Below are 16,299 nucleotides of genomic sequence, written 5' to 3'. Positions count from 1 at the left end.
AATTTCACCCACGACATTGTTTTTCAAAGTAGCCCAATTTGTGGAAAACCGTGGCCATGGCAACCCTGCTCCAGGCATACTCAAGCAAATGCTCAAAGTATTTGAAATTGAGGTCTGGTGCTGACACCTTGCCAAATGTTATGACAAAAGAATAGGCTGATCACCTCAACACAGCATTTGATTCAATGCTGTGAGTTTTAAATTACATTTCCACTTTACCCACATATTCTGTATCAGTGGCAGTGTGAATGAATGAATGAATGGTGAGGTGAATAGACAAAGGTTGAGTTGACCATGAGAACCCTATGTCCCTCAGGAAGCTGCTGAGAGCGTGGGTCCAGTGGATGATGGGACTGAGAGTCTTTGTGATGTCCCTAGTCTGTCAGAGGAAGTCACAGGTACCTGATCTCAATCTTCCACTGATACTGTTTCTCTATGCATTCTGTGTGGATTATTCTCTTATTGTCCAAATATATGGGATGTTGCCTAATGAAGTTGTGTGGATGTTATTCATGTTATGTTATTAATGTTTTGTTGGATGCTGTTCCAGGGGCCACTGTGGAGTCTAAGCCAAGTGACCCGGAGACTCCAATACAAACAGTTCTGTCAGAGGAGGGCCAACAGGTCTGTACTGTGAGTCCCTGATGAACACATTTGCTTTCTGAGGGTATCGTTCTCACAGCATGATCTTTCATCATACAACGTTCAAAATGGTGTCTTGTGTTATATGGCATAGGATGTCTATGGTTATAACTCGTTATTACCAATTACTATAAAGGGTTTGTGCTTTTTATTCTCCTCTGATTCCCAGGTTTGCCAGGAAACGACTCCTGATATCTGCGAGGGCCCTGTCCCTTCCATCCCTACCCTGTTAAGCCCATCCCCGTCTAGCCATGCGCCCCTTGACCCTGACCTGGCGAGTCAGCCTGAACCCCCCATCATCCATGATATGGTAACCAGCTCCCCCACTGACAATGAGCAACTCGCAGCCATGCCCTTTGTCACTCATGTCGACCTGGTTGTGCCACTGAATGTTCCCTTCACAGAACCACCCCCAGAGGTTGAGCCTGAGTTAAGCCCTGTCCCTGAGAGCTCCAACCTTGTTACCCACACTGTTCCAGGCCCTGTACCTGAGAGTCTTGCCCTAGAAACTAGTGCCGAATCTGACATAAGCATTCACACAGACTCTGTCACCCCAACGGGCTCCCAATCTGACATTGTCACTGATATTGGCCCCCTCCCAGAGAGCTCTGAGGAGCCTCTAAGCCCTGCCCCAGAACCCCATGCTGCTCCAGAAAGCCCAGCCCCTGATGGTCCTCCTCCAGAGACCATTGGTTCAGAGGAGTCAGCAGAAGAGCCAGCAGTGGAAAAGGAGGAGACTGAATTGCCTGAAAAAGTGACTGATATACCAAAGGAAGACGGTATGGATTTATACACTAGGTTGGAAATCAGAAAACATTTTCTGAGATATGGCATACAATTAACACTAGAACATCATGGTTTTTCATCCTACAAGTACCTGATAAAGAATGTTGTCTGGTGTCCCCTTTAGTCTACGCATCAGATTCCCCTACTGGGTTGTAATCAAACTGAATAAATACCATTGTACAAAATAATAATTTGATTGAATGTAGTTATGTTTTAAGAATATTTAGTTTATATTGAATATTTGTATATTTTGAAGTACATAACATGCACGTACGAATATGTTCTGTATTATTCTACAAAGGTCTACTGCAACACGTTTTATTTGTACATTTGATGAGTAATAGAATCCTATCCAGTTAAAGAATTTGCCATAAACACCAATGGTTGATAAATAATGCAAAACAGACATGTGAAAGAAAATCAACATCAGAATCAGATGAAGACCCCACATTGTCATTGCCATAGTCGATTTCAGGCTCAGTATCCGAGCCTCCATCCGACTCCAGCTCATCCAAATTCAAAAAACACATGGGTGTTAACACTCAACGAACAGTTACAAAAACAAAATTTGCGTTAGAATTACACACAAGATATATCTACATTCAGAGCATTCTACCATCTAACACTTTTGTATAACATTTTCAATAGCTTTAGTGGATGATTTTGTTTAATTTAGCTTATCATCGATCTTTCTGTTCTTCTCGTCTGTCCCTCTGCTAGAATCTCCCAGTAGCTTTGACTTTGGAAGAGCTGACACGAGTTCTGAGGAAGGAGTTGCTCTGAGGAGGAGATATGTGGCACCAGAAATGGCATCGGAAGATGAAGAGGTGGAGTTCAAAATGGCAGAGAGGAAAGAGAAGGGCTTCTCTATGAACACATGCATTGTGTGTGGCCTTGTCCTGCTCTGTCTAGGGTCCCTCTTCCTCTCCGGTGAGTTCAACCTTAACCAGATTTTGCTAGTGTAATCTTTTTCCATTTCTTTTCTTATGGAATGGACATTTTTTAATACACACACAGACTGAACAATGCGTCAATTTCATTCTCATGATAAAATCTATGACCTAATGCATTCGGAAGTATTCAGACCCCTTGACTTTTTCCACACGTAAAAAAACAGATACCTTATTTACATAAATATTCAGACCCTTTGCTATGAGACTTGAAATCGAGCTCAGGTGCATCCTGTTTTCATTGATCATCCTTGAGATGTTTCTACAACTTGATTGGTGTCCATCTGTGGTCAATTCAATTGATTGGACATGATTTGGAAAGGCACGCACCTGTCTATATAAGGTCCCACAGTTGACAGTGCAAGTCAGAGCAAAAACCAAGGCATGAGGTCGAAGGAATTGTCTGTAGAGCTCCGAGACAGGATTGAGTCGAGTCATAGATCTGGGGAAGGGTACCAAACACTTTCTGCAGCATTGAAGGTCCCCAAGAACACAGTGGCCAACATCATTCTTAAATGGAAGAAGTTTGAAACCACCAAGACTCCTCCTAGAGCTGGCCGCCCGGCCAAACTGAGCAATGGGGGGAGAACGGCCTTGGTTAGAGATGTGACCAAGAACCCGAAGGTAACTCTGAAAGCGCTCCAGAGTTCCTCTATGGAGATGGGAGAACCTTCCAGAAAGATAATCATTTCTGCAGCACTTCACCATTCAGGCCTTTATAGTAGTGGCCAGACGGAAGCCATTCCTCAATAAAAGGCACATGGCAGCCGTCTTGGAGTTTGCCTAAGGACTGACCATGAGAAACAAGATTCTCTGGTCTGATGAAACCAAGATTGAACCCTTTGGCCTGAATGCCAAGCGTCACATCTGGAGGAAACCTGGCACCATCCCTTCGGTGAAGCATGGTGGTGGCAGGATCATGCTGTGGGTATGTTTTACAGCTGCAGGGACTGGGAGACTAGTCAGGATCGAGGGAAAGATGAACGGAGCAAAGTACAGAGAGATCCTTGATGAAAACCTGCTCCAGAGCGTTCAGGACCTCAGACTAGGGTGAAGGTTCACTTTCCAACAGGACAATGACCCTAACCACACAGCCAAGACAACGCAGGAGTGGCTTCGGGACAAGTCTGAATGTCCTTGAGTGGCCCAGCCAGAGCCCGGACTTGAACCCGATCGAACATCTCTGGAGAGACCTGAAAATAGCTGTGCAGCGATGCTCCCCATCCAACCTGACAGAGCTTGAGAGGATCTGCAAAGAAGAGTGGGAGAAACTCCCCAAATACAGGTGTGCCAAGCTTGTAGCGTCATACCCAAGAAGACTTGAGGCTGTTGTCACTGCCAACGGTGTGATAAACAAAGTACTGAGTAAAGGGTCTGAATAGTTATGTAAATGTAATTTAATTAAAATAAAATTGTTTTTATAAATTTGTCCCAAAAAATGACCCATTTTTTTTCTTTGTCATTATGGGGTATTGTGTGTAGATTGAGTGGGGGGGAAAAACAATTGAATCCATTTTAGAATAAGACTGTTACGTAACAAAATGTGGGAAAAGTCAATGGATCTGACTACTTTCCTAATGCACTGTAATGCCTAAAGTCTACAGCCCCCTTGGATTTCTTCACATTTTGTGTTACTAAGTTGGATTTAAAAAAAATTGTCAATGATCTACACAAAATACTCTGTCAAAGTGTATATCAAAAAACAAACCTAATATAAATCAAATTGTATTGGTCACATACACATATTTAGCAGATGTTATTGTGGGTGTAGCGAAATGCTTGTATTCCTAGTTCCAACAGTGCAGTAGTAACTAACAGTTCACAACAATACACACAGTAAAATAATGGAATTAAGAAATATTTAAATATTAGGATGAGCAATGTTGGAGTGGCATTGACCAAAATACAGTATATACATATGAAATGAGTAAAACCGTATGTAAACATTAATAAAGTGACTAGTGATTCCATGTCTATGTACATAGGGCAGCAGTCTCTAAGGAGCAGGGTTTAGTAACCGGTGGTAGCCAGCTAGTGATGGCCTTGAGATAGAAGCTTTGTCTCAGTCTCTCGGTTCCAGCTTTGATGCACCTGTACTGACCTTGCCTTCTGGATGACAGCGGGGGAACAGGCCGTGGCTTGGGTGGTTGATGTCCTTGATGATCTTTTTGGCCTTCCTGTGAAATCGGGGGCTGTAGGTGTCCTGGAGGGCAGGCAGTGTGCCCCCGGTGATGCTTTGGGCAGACCGCACCACCCTCTGTAGAGCCCTGCATTTGCGGGCGGTCCATTTGCCGTACTAGGTGGTGATACAGCCCGACAGGATGCTCTCAATTGTGCATTTGTAAAAGTTGGTGAGGGTCTTAGGAGCCAAGCCAAATTTCTTCAGCCTCCTGAGGTTGAAGAGGCGCTGTTGTGCCTTCACCACACTGTCTGTGTGGGTGGACCATTTCAGATTGTCAGTGATGTGTAAGCCGAGGAACTTGAAGCTTTTCAACTTCTCCACTGTGGTCCCGTTGATGTGGATTAGGGGCATGCTCCCTCTGCTATCTCCTCAAGTCCACGATCAGCTCCTTTTGTTGATGTTGAGGGAGAGGTTCATTTCCTGCCACCACTCTGCCAGGGCCCTCACCCACCTCCCTGTAGGCTGTTTAGTCATTGTTGGTAATCAGGCCTACTACTGTTGTGTTGTCTGTAAACTTGATGATTGAGTTGGAGGCGTGCGTGGCAACGCAGTCATGGGTGAACAGGGGGTACAGGAGGGGGCTGAGCACAGACCCTTGTGTGGCACCTGTGTTGAGGATCAGCGTAGTGGAGGTGTTGTTTCCTACCTTCATCACCTGGGGGCATCAGTCCAGGACCCAGTTGCAGAGGGCGGGGTTCAGATACAAGGCCCTGAGCGTAATGATGAGCTTGGAGAGTACTATGGTGTTGAAAGCTGAACTATAGTCAATGAAAAGCATTCTTATGTAGGTATTCCTCTTGTCCATATGTGATAGGTTAGTGTGCATTGCGATTTGCAGCGGCTGTGGACCTATTGGGGCAGTACGCAAATTGAAGTGGGTCTAGGGTGTCAGGTAAGGTGGAGGTGATATGATCCACCTTGACTAGTCTCTCAAAGCACTTCATGATGACAGAAGTGAGTGCTACAGGGCGATAGTCATTTAGTTCCGTTAACTTTGCTTTCTTGGGTAAAGGAACAATGATGGGCATCTTGAAGCATGTGGGGATGGCGGACTGGGATAGGGAGAGATTGAATGTCCGTAAACCCAGGTGGTCTTCAAAGTAAACACCCTTTGCCTTGATAGCTTTGCACACTCTTGGCATTCTCTCAACCAGCTTCACCTGGAATGCTTTTCCAACAGTCTTGGAGGAGTTAGCACATAGGCTGAAATTTTGGCTGCTTTTTCCACTCTGCGGTCCAACTCATCCCAAACCATCTCGATTGGATTGAGGTCGGGTGATTGTGGAGGCCAGGTCATCTGCAGCACTACATCACTCTCCTTCTTGGTCAAATAGCCCGTACACAGCCTGGAGGTGTGTTGGGACAAATGATAGTCCCACTAAGCGCAAACCAGATGGGAAGGCTTTTCGCTGCAGAATTCTGTGGTAGCCATGCTGGTTAAGTGTGCCTTGAATTCTAAATAAATCACAGACAGTGTCAGTGATGTTAAGATGTCTGTTGCTTGAACTCTGAAGCATTTATTTGAGCTGCAATTTTTGAGGCTGGTAATTCTAATGAACTTATCCTCTGCTGCAGAGGATATCTCAAGGTCTTCCCTTCCTGTGGCGGTCCTCGTGAGAGCCAGTTTCATCATAGCACTTGATGGTTTTTGCAACTGCACTTGAAAAATCTTCCAAAGTTCTTGACATTTTCCAGATTGACTGACCTTCATGTTTTAAAGTAATGATGGACTGTTTCTCTTTGCTTATTTGAGCTGTTTTTGCCATAATATGGACTTAGACCTATTTGGTAAAAGACCATCTTCTGTATACCACCCCTACCTTGTCACAACACAACTGATTGGCTCAAACACGTTAAGAAGGAAAGAAATTACACATTCACTTTTAACAAGGCACACCTGTTAATTGAAATGCATTCCAGGTGACTACCTCATGAAGCTGGTTGAAAGAATGCCAAGAGTGTGCAAAGCTGTCAAGGCATAGGGTGGCTACTTTGAAGACTCTTTTGGTGACTACATGATTCCATATGTGTTATTTAATAGTTTTGATGTCTTCACTATTCTACAATGTAGAACAATTGTAAAAATAAAGAATCCCTGGAATGAGTAGGTGTGTCAACTTTTGACTGGTACTGTATATATTTGATGTCTGATTTGTTATTGTTACCCATCTACCAATCACTGCCCTTCTTTATGAGGCTTTTGAAAATCTCCCTGGTCTTTTGTAGTTTAATCTGTGCTTGAAATTCAATACTTGCCTGAGGGACCTTTTTTTAAAGATGGACAGAGTAAGGGGTAGTCATTCAAAAATCATGAAAACCCCTATTTCACACAGAGAGATTCCATATAACGTACCGGTATGTGATTTGTTAAGCCAAATGTTACTTCTGAAGTAATTTAGGCGTGCCTAAACAAAGTGGATGAATACTTATGCAACGACTAAATCAAATCAAATTTTATTGGTCACACGCGTCGAATACAACAGATGTGGACTTTACAGTGAAATGCTTACTTCTGAGCCCATTCCCAAAAGTGCAGAGCTAAAAAGTATTTGCTAAATAAAAAAGGAAGTACTACCAAAATAAAAACAATAACGAGGCTATATACGAGGAGTACGAGTACCGAGTCAATGTAATTTCCTCACCATCTTAAATAAGCAAAAAATGTAGAACTAAGAACAGATATAGCCCTTGGTTCACTCCAGACCTGACTGCCTTCGACCAGCACAAAAATATCCTGTGGCGGACTGCACTAACATCGAATAGTTCCCGCGATATACAACTTTTCAAGGAAGTCGGGAACCAATACACGCAGTCAGTCAGGAAAGCAAAGGCTAGCTTTTTCAAACAGAAATTTGCGTCCTGTAGCTCTAACTCTAAAAACTTTTGGGACACTGTAAAGTCCATGGAGAATAAGAGCACCTCCTCCCAGCTGCCCACTGCACTAAGACTAGGTAACACTGTCACCACCGATAAATCCACGATAATTGAGAATTTCAATATGCATTTCTCTACGGCTGGCCATGCTATCCTCCTGGCTACCCCAACCCCGGCCAACAGCTCCGCACCCCCCGCAGCTACTTGCCCAAGCCTCCCCAGCTTCTCCTTCACCCAAATACAGATAGCAGATGTTCTGAAAGAGCTGCAAAACCTGGACCCGTACATATCAGCTGGGCTAGACAATCTGGACCCTCTCTTTCTAAAATTATCCGCTGCCATTGTTGCAACCCCTATTATCAGTCTGTTCAACCTCTCTTTCGTATCGTCCGAGATCCCTAAAGATTGGAAAGCTGCCGCGGTCATCCCCCTCTTCAAAGTGGGTGACACTCTAGACCCAAACTGTTATAGACCTATATCCACCCTGCCCTGCCTTTCTAAAGTCTTCAGAAGCCAAGTTAATAAACAGATCACTGACCATTTCGAATCCCACCGTACTTTCTCCGCTGTGTAATCCGGTTTTCGAGCTGGTCACGGGTGCAACTCAGCCACGCTCAAGGTACTAAACGATATCATAACCGCCATCGATAAAAGACAGTACTGTGCAGCCATCTTCATCGACCTGGCCAAGGCTTTCGACTCTGTCAATCACCGTATTCTTATCGGCAGACTCAACAGCCTTGGTTTCTCAAATGACTGCCTCGCCTGGTTCACCAACTACTTCTCAGACATAGTTCAGTGTGTCAAATCGGAGGGCCTGTTGTCCGGACCTCTGTCAGTCTCTATGCGGGTGCCACAGGGTTCAATTCTCGGCCCGACTCTTTTCTCTGTGTATATATCAACGATGTCGGCTCTTGCTGCGGGTGATTCCCTGATCCACCCCTACGCAGACGACACCATTCTGTATACATCTGGCCCTTCTTTGGACACTGTGTTAACTAACCTCCAAAACGAGCTTCAATGCCATACAACACTCCTTCCGTGGCCTCCAACTGCTCTTAAACGCTAGTAAAACCAAATGCATGCTTTTCAACCATTCGCTGCCCGCACCCGCCCACCCGACTAGCATCACTACTCTGGACGGTTCTGACTTAGGTATTTGTAGTTGTCCACATATTCTAGGTGTCTGGCTAGACTGTAAACTCTCCTTCCAGACTCATTTTGAACATCTCTTATCCAAAATTAAATCTAGAATCGGCTTCCTATTTCGCAATAAAGCCTCCTTCACTCACGCTGCCAAACATACCCTCTTAAAACTGACTATCCTACCGATCCTCGACTTCGGCGATGTCATTTACAAAATAGCCTCCAACACTCTGTAAACTGTGTGCAGTCTATCATAGTGCCATCCGTTTTGTCACCAAAGCCCCATATACCACCCACCACTGCGACCTGTATGCTCTCGTCGGCTGGCCCTCGCTACATATTCGTTGCCAGACCCACTGGCTCCAGGTCATCTATAAGTCTTTGATAGGTAAAGCCCTGCCTTATCTCAGCTCACTGGTCACCATAGCAACACCCGTAGCACGTGCTCCAGCAGGTATATCTCACTGGTCATCCCCAAAGCCAACACCTGCTTTGGCCTCCTTTCCTTCCAGTTCTCTGCTGCCAATGACTGGAACGAATTGCAAAAATCGCTGAAGTTGGAGACTTATATCTCCCTCACTAACTTTAAGCCTTAGCTATCTGAGCAGCTTACTGATCGCTGCAGCTGTACACAGCCCATCTGTAAATAGCCCATCCAACTATCTACCTCATCCCCATATTGTTTTTATTTACATTTTTGCTCTTTTGCACACCAGTATTTCTACTTGCACATCATCAGCAGCACATCTATCACTCCAGTGTTTAATTGCTAAATTGTAATTACTTTGCCAATACGGCCTATTTATTGCCTTACCTCCCTAATCTTACCTCATTTGCACACACTGTATATAGACTTTTCTATTGTGTTATTGACTGTACATTTGTTTATTCCATGTGTAACTCTGTGTTGTTGTTTTGTGTCACACTGTTTTGCTTTATCTTGGCCAGGTCGCAGTTGTAAATGAGAACTTGTTCTCAACTGGCCTACCTGGTTAAATAAATAAAAAATATATATAGCCTTGATATTTTGTTCTTTTTTTACTTTATTTAATAAATATTTTCTAAACTGCATTTGTTGGTTAAGGGCTTGTAAGTAAGCATTTCACATCAAGGTCTACACCTGTTTCATTCGGCGCATGTGACAAATAACATTTGATGTTTGGTCAGGCATGCAAATAGTCAGAGATTGTGCCAATGACCAAATAACTTCCCAACAATGTTATGCTCTGGTAGAGTAGTTAAAAATGGGCTTTGCCTTTTGGATGATCAAACATATGCAGGTGTGTTGATATACGTTACATAAGTTTGGAAAATGTGGTTTGATGTATTTTGTTTATTTTTTGACAGATGACTCGGATGAGCTGAGTGGGAAAGAACAAAACCAGGTCTGTTGCTCTATCCTACCTTCTCGTTCATCGTCACTTTCAACAATGTTGTATAGGGATGGAAGTTAAAGGAACTGGACAAACTTAGAGATAAGAATGTGTAATCGAATGATATAAAAGGGGCATGCCCCGGAATGCTGCTTAGAATGCCATTATCCCGGAGTCGCCTCTTCACTGTTGACATTGAGACTGGTGTTTTGCGGGTACTATTTAATGAAGCTGCCAGTTGAGGACTTGTGAGGCGTCTGTTTGTCAAACTAGACACTCGAATGTACTTGTCCTCTTGCTCATTTGTGCCCCGGGACCTTCCCACTCTTTCTATTCTGGTTAGAGACAGTTTGCGCTGTTCTGTGAAGGGAGTAGTATACAGCGTTGTACGAGATCTTCAGTTTCTTGGCAATTTCTCACATGGAGTAGCCTTCATTTCTCAGAACAAGAATAGACTGATGAGTTTCAGAAGAAAGTACTTTGTTTCTGGCCATTTTGAGCCTGTAATCGAACCCACAAATGCTGATGCTCCAGATACTCAACTAGCCTAAAGAAGGCCAGTTTTATTGCTTCTTTAATCAGGACAACAGTTTTCAGCTGTGCTAACATAATTGCAAAAGGGTTTTCTAATGATCAATTAGCCTTTTTAAAATGATTAACTTGGATTAGCTAACGCAGCGTGCCACTGGAACACAGGAGTGACGGTTGCTGATAATGGGCCTCTGTACGCCTATGTAGATATTCCATTTAAAATCAGCCGTTTCCAGCTACAATAGTCATTTACAACATCAACAATGTCTACACTGTATTTCTGATCAATGTGTTATTTTAATGGACAAAAAAATTGCCGCTTCATTTAAAAACAAGGACATTTCTAAGTGACCCTAAACTTTTGAACAGTAGTGTATATAATGCTGTGTTGATTGTCTGTGATTTGTATTCTGCTGGACAGGACTGGCTAAACGATCCTCAGGAGATGAAGGAGCTTTTGGATAAACTGGCACAAGAAAATCTGCAAATCTCCCAGTTAGAAACACAACTCCAGGTCAGCCCATGAACCATATAATTATTTCGGAATGGCTGTGGATCTGACTTTTTCAGGATCTCCAGTCTGCTGGACTAGAAGATCCGGAGCTTCCGACGCTTCTGCGCATATGTGGATCACGTTCTGCGCGTGTGTATATTCTCTACTTTACGGGGCGAGAACAGGCTACTCAGGTGAATGGTGCTCGTTTTAATAAAGTTGGATCAAAGCTGAATCAATGTCTGCAAGATCGCATAATGATGACAGTATTCCACATAACAGAATAAATCATTACTATTATATTTGGTTCTGTTTTGTAGAATACTTTGATCATTATGTGATCTTGCAGACATTGATTCAGTATTTAACGAGCACCATTCACCTGAGCAGCCTGTTCTCTGCTCGTAGAGAATATACACACGCGCAAATTTTATTGGTCACATACACATGGTTAGCAGATGTTAATGCGAATGTAGCGAAATGCTTGTCATGCGCAGAAGCTTAGGGAAGCTCCGGATCTTTGGACTAAAAGATCCTACCTTACTAAGAATAAAGCAACGTTTTCCCCTCTCTGTTACAGGCCCATAAAGAGGAACTTGACAAATTACAATTCAACCTATTTCAATCCCACTTCGTAATGCAACATTTTTCAAAAGTATAGGCTCTGTATCTAGTAATCATCTGCAGACGTCATTGCAACAGGGAGTTCTGTTTCGTCCTGCAGTGCAGAGGACCTGAGGTGTAACGCAACTGTAAATGTGTTAATGATTTGAAAACTGAGATGAGACCAGTTGAGAGCTGACAAATGACCATTCAAGATCATGAATGCAATACAGACTTCAGTCTTTTTATATTGGGAATCAACTCTTTAGTCAAGTGCCTCGGCGCCTGTAGGGCCCATGCAAAGACTTTGAGGCTCGATGACTAAGATGTGCTGTACCAACAGATTGTTTCCCTGATCTGGATGACTAGGTCAGTGGAAAAATAAGAAATGGCAGTGTTAGCTTTTATGATGGCTAATTCTCACTCGCCAAAGGGCAAATCCTGCCTCACCCTTGAATACTGTGACCATTATGTGATCTTGCAGACATTGATTCAGTTTTGATCTAACTTTATGAAACGAGCACCTTTCGCCTGAGTAGCCTGTTCTCTGCGCATAAAGTAGAGAATATACACATGCGCCGGAGCTTCGTAAAGCTCAGGATCTTTGGACATCCTGAAAAAGTCTGATCCACAGCCTAATTATTTTACATTAATATCATTTTAGAATCTTTATTTATTATTATGTCCTACCTTCCTAGAAATAAAGCAACATTTTCCCCTCTCTGTTACAGGCCCATAAAGAGGAACTTGACTCCGTCCTAAATGCAGGATCCGCAAAGGGTAATGAAAACGGAAAAGGAGATCTGGAGCAAGAAAATGATATGAAAGAAGAGCTGTCATCCCTGCCTGGCCTGAAGGAGGAGCTGGAAACGCTGAGGGCTAGAGTGACCGAACTGTCCCAAATCACAGAAGGTACAGTATTTTCATTTCACTGTGAACACATTGTTATTCATTAGTCTTTCTTCCGTTGATAATATCCATCATTTGTTTGATAATCTATAAATATGTCAGTATTTTGGTTAATTTGAATAACGCAGTTCATTCAGGAAGTGAACTGACATTCCAATGACTTCTAAATCAACTGAAAACTAGAAGCAATTTATTTCAAAAGTTGTAAAAATGTTTTATTCAAATCAATTCCTAAATTGACTGCCTTCAATTTTATTTTACCCCAACCCTGATCAAAGTGAACTGTATGGTTCAGCGGAGGTTTAATTACTGTTGTGAATCTCTTTTTTAACATGCATGTAACATAATTCTCTGGTATGGCAGCTGAATGCTGGAACTGTAACTAATGCACTTTTGTACATTGCGCTGTTCTGTACATTTGACCTTTATTTTAGCGCCCCCAAAAAATGTAATACTTCCAGGTCAACTGTAATATGAATACCATTGTAAAGCACAATTTATCCCCTTTCCGGGTGGGGAAGCGAAAGCTACTGCGTCATAGTGAAAGGGGGGAGATATGTCGTGTGGGGAACCGGCTTTTTCCACAAGATTTGTCCAACTTATCACCTCTAAAATGTAAATAAAACACTATATAAAGAGTTTATATAATGTCTCATTACATACCTATTTGAAGGTTTGTGTCATTTGAATAGGGTTTTTAGGGCGGCGCTAAATTTATCTTCACAATTAAACTGGGTGTCATGGTTTTTGAGTCATGACGGTTCGCAGTGTTAACGTGAAAAATTAACAATTGATTGAATTAACTATTGATGAATTCACGAGTAATTAACTTTACACTCACCATTGATCATTTCTTGTCTTTAATCTGTGAGAGAAGCGCTACACCTGGTGGAGAGAGGCTGTATGACACAGAATGAGTTGCATTATGCTGCTGTAAGTTACGTCGTGACACGTCACACTTTAACGTACAGCGTCAGAGGGGTCCGTTTTTTTCAACTTTTCTCCAATAGTATTGGTCCATTACCATGTCAATCAATGCTGAATCCAAACTTAGTTCACACCCCGGATTTTGATGCCAACATTCGCTATAGTCCCATTAGTTTTCATTGCAGCCTTGTTTGAATGCCCACATATGTAAGGAACGGAGTTAGCTACCGGTAACTCACTGATTTTTGTTCTGATATGTCTACCTCAGCCAACAAGGAAACACCCCCACCTCCCTCAAGCCCAACTCCACCCCCTACTGGCCAACCTGGGATTAGCAACCAGAGTAGCACCACAGCAGGGCCCGAAAGAAGGAGGGATCCGAGAGAGGGGGCCAGGGTGAAGGAAGAGCTTCAGAAGCAGAAGGTGCTTTTGGAGGAAAGCAGAAAGAGACTGGAGGGGATGAAGAAGGATGGTGGGTATAAGAAGGATGGTGGGTACCAGAAGACGGTGAGGGAGAGCCTGGCTGAGATCCAGAAGAGGCTCAGTGAGCAGGTGGAGAAGATGGGGAACAGGATTGAGGGCAAGAAGAAGCCAAGGGAGAGCGGGAACAAGAGGGACGGGAAGAAAGCCAAGGACAACAGCAAAGACCACTGGAAAAAGGAGAAGAAGGAGTGGAAGGGAGAGAAAGACTGGAAACACTGCAAAGACAACAAAGACAAGAATGAGGGTGGATGCAAAGAGAAAGACAAGAGGAAGGACAAGGACTGGAAGGCAAACAAACAAAACTCTCATAAAGAGGCCTGGAGGAAATCCCAGGATGAGTGGGAGAGAAAGAAGAATGAGCGCAGGGTGGACAGGGATAAAAGAAAGCAGGAGAGGCCCTGGCAGTCCAGGAAAGACTACAAGAAAGAGTCCAATCATCACCATCAACACGACTCCAACCATCAGCAGCAACATCACCACCACCACCAGACCCACCAGTATGACCACACCAGCTTCTGGAAGCACCAGGAGGAGAAACTTGGACGCAACGTTCGCCCCCTGGCGGGCTGTAGAGGTGTTGAGGACTGCGCTAGCCAGGAAGGGCTCTTTCCTGTGGAACTGTCTGAATTTGAGGAGTTATTAGACGGCTACCTGAGCAAGCTGGAGAGGGCTACGCCGGACAGCAAAGCCGAGATTCAGAAGTTGGTCGGCATGTTTTTTCAAGACGGTGTGTTCGTCCATGACAAAGTTCTCTTCAGTGACTTCGCTGAAGATGTGGCGGACATTTTAGAGGACATGGCAGACATTTTGGAGGTTGATGGGCAGGATGATGAAGCCCTGGAGGAGGCGATGGAGGAGTTTGAGCGAGAAGCTTTGTGGAAGTTTGCAGCCACTGCATAGATAGAAATAAACCAGACAAATGGAACACCAAGATACAGCAATGGTATTACATGGTGGTTAACAGCAGGTGTTGTTGCCTTTTGAAGGGCTTCCTGCATGAGAAGGAGTGATCTTGCGTCTCGTAAACATGTCCCTAGCTCTGCATCTAATTAGCTGAAGTCATTCTTGTCTGTTGGGAATCAGTTGTTACCTACCTATGTCATGTCTTCAATGTCAAGTCCTACATATTGACAGTTGTGTGGAGTTGATTTACCTATAGTGTTTGGCACTTATAAAATTGAATGTCACAATTCAAGATCAACAATTAGATACACAGCAATGTGAACTCTTTGCTCCCACAACTGATTCCTGATCAGTCTCTTCTCCGTTGTTATGGTTAGGATCAGATCTAGTTGAACCGGTTCTGTATCAGCTCTGTTAGCTTCTGTTGTATCAGCTCTGCAAACATACAGTGCTGTGTAGGCGCTTGGCCCTTAGTGCTTGGTTTCTGGTTTTCACTAATTGTCTTACCCTTTTGAGTATAACTGTCAGCGAAAGCAGAACATTCTTGAACAATTTCACGTTTTAATGTCACATGCACACGTACAGTGAAATGCCTTTCTTGCTAACTCAATACCCCACAATGCAATAATCAATAACAATGTATTACTAGAAAAAAACAATAATAGGAAATATGAAGTACACAATTAAGTAAGCATACTATATACAGGAAATATTTTAAAGTCAGATCCAATACCATATTTTACATGTGCAGGGATACTGGAGGGATGGAGGTAGACCTGTATAGTGGTAAGGGGACTAGACATCAGGATATAAGAAACAGATTAGCAGCAGCTTGTATGTGAGTGGGTGTGCGGGTGTGTAGAGTCAGTAGAAATGTATGTGTGAGTGAGCAAATTATGGAGTGAGTGTTTTGCGTGTGTGTGTAGGGCCCTGTGAATGTGCATAGAGACAGTGCAAATATTGAAATAAAAGGTCAATATAGATACAAGGTAAACTCAGATAGTCCGTGTAGCTATTTATCAGTTGTATTGCTTGGGGATAGAAGCTGTTCAATGAGCCTGCTGATGTCAGACTTAATGCACCGGTACTATTTATCAGTCGTATTGCTTGGGGATAGACGCTGTTCAATGAGCCTGCTGATGTCAGACTTAATGCACCGGTACTATCTGAACAGACAGGACGACGGCCCAGCGCTACTGCCTCAAATCTTTTTGACACAAGCAGTAGTTCTTACTTCTTATTAACGCTGAGACCATGTTTGTGCTGTCCTAATGTAGCAGGAATCGGTTCTAATATATTTCAGTGTACTATGTTGTGCTGAGTTAGCCGTAGACTTATACAGTAGATTGAGTGCAAAACCGTATTGGCAATTTGACATATCTGAACTATTGTTTTTGACACGTTTTTGATCATTTAGATTTTCAATGAGCACTGTTATCGGTTGCATTTTCCTTTTTAATAAAGTTATTTTGGTTACTGTGATGTAACCTGGAAAAT

The 16,299-nt window shown here is 43.2% G+C and overlaps 1 protein-coding gene across 2 annotated transcripts in view; it reads left to right on the top strand.

Annotated features, from left to right (window-relative positions):
- LOC120026766 (pre-B-cell leukemia transcription factor-interacting protein 1-like) overlaps nucleotides 1–14,815 on the top strand; it is a 33,037-nt gene extending 18,222 nt beyond the window's left edge. Inside the window, exons 3-10 of one of the 2 annotated variants that reach the window (XM_038971485.1) lie at nucleotides 317–398; nucleotides 551–624; nucleotides 812–1,421; nucleotides 2,149–2,358; nucleotides 9,928–9,965; nucleotides 10,906–10,998; nucleotides 12,312–12,492; nucleotides 13,685–14,815. In XM_038971485.1, coding sequence (XP_038827413.1) covers nucleotides 317–398; nucleotides 551–624; nucleotides 812–1,421; nucleotides 2,149–2,358; nucleotides 9,928–9,965; nucleotides 10,906–10,998; nucleotides 12,312–12,492; nucleotides 13,685–14,799 — 2,403 coding nt within the window. In that variant the 3' untranslated portion in view covers nucleotides 14,800–14,815. Of the gene's footprint in view, nucleotides 1–316; nucleotides 399–550; nucleotides 634–811; nucleotides 1,422–2,148; nucleotides 2,359–9,927; nucleotides 9,966–10,905; nucleotides 10,999–12,311; nucleotides 12,493–13,684 lie in introns of both variants that reach the window. The other variant, XM_038971484.1, reaches the window with a different exon arrangement.
- Nucleotides 14,816–16,299: the final 1,484 nt, after the last annotated feature.

The sequence above is a fragment of the Salvelinus namaycush genome, chromosome 32 (genome assembly GCF_016432855.1).
Source record: "Salvelinus namaycush isolate Seneca chromosome 32, SaNama_1.0, whole genome shotgun sequence".
NCBI lineage: Eukaryota > Metazoa > Chordata > Actinopteri > Salmoniformes > Salmonidae > Salvelinus > Salvelinus namaycush.
Note: the sequence above shows the minus strand (reverse complement) of the source record. Positions and strands in the feature narration are given on the sequence as shown.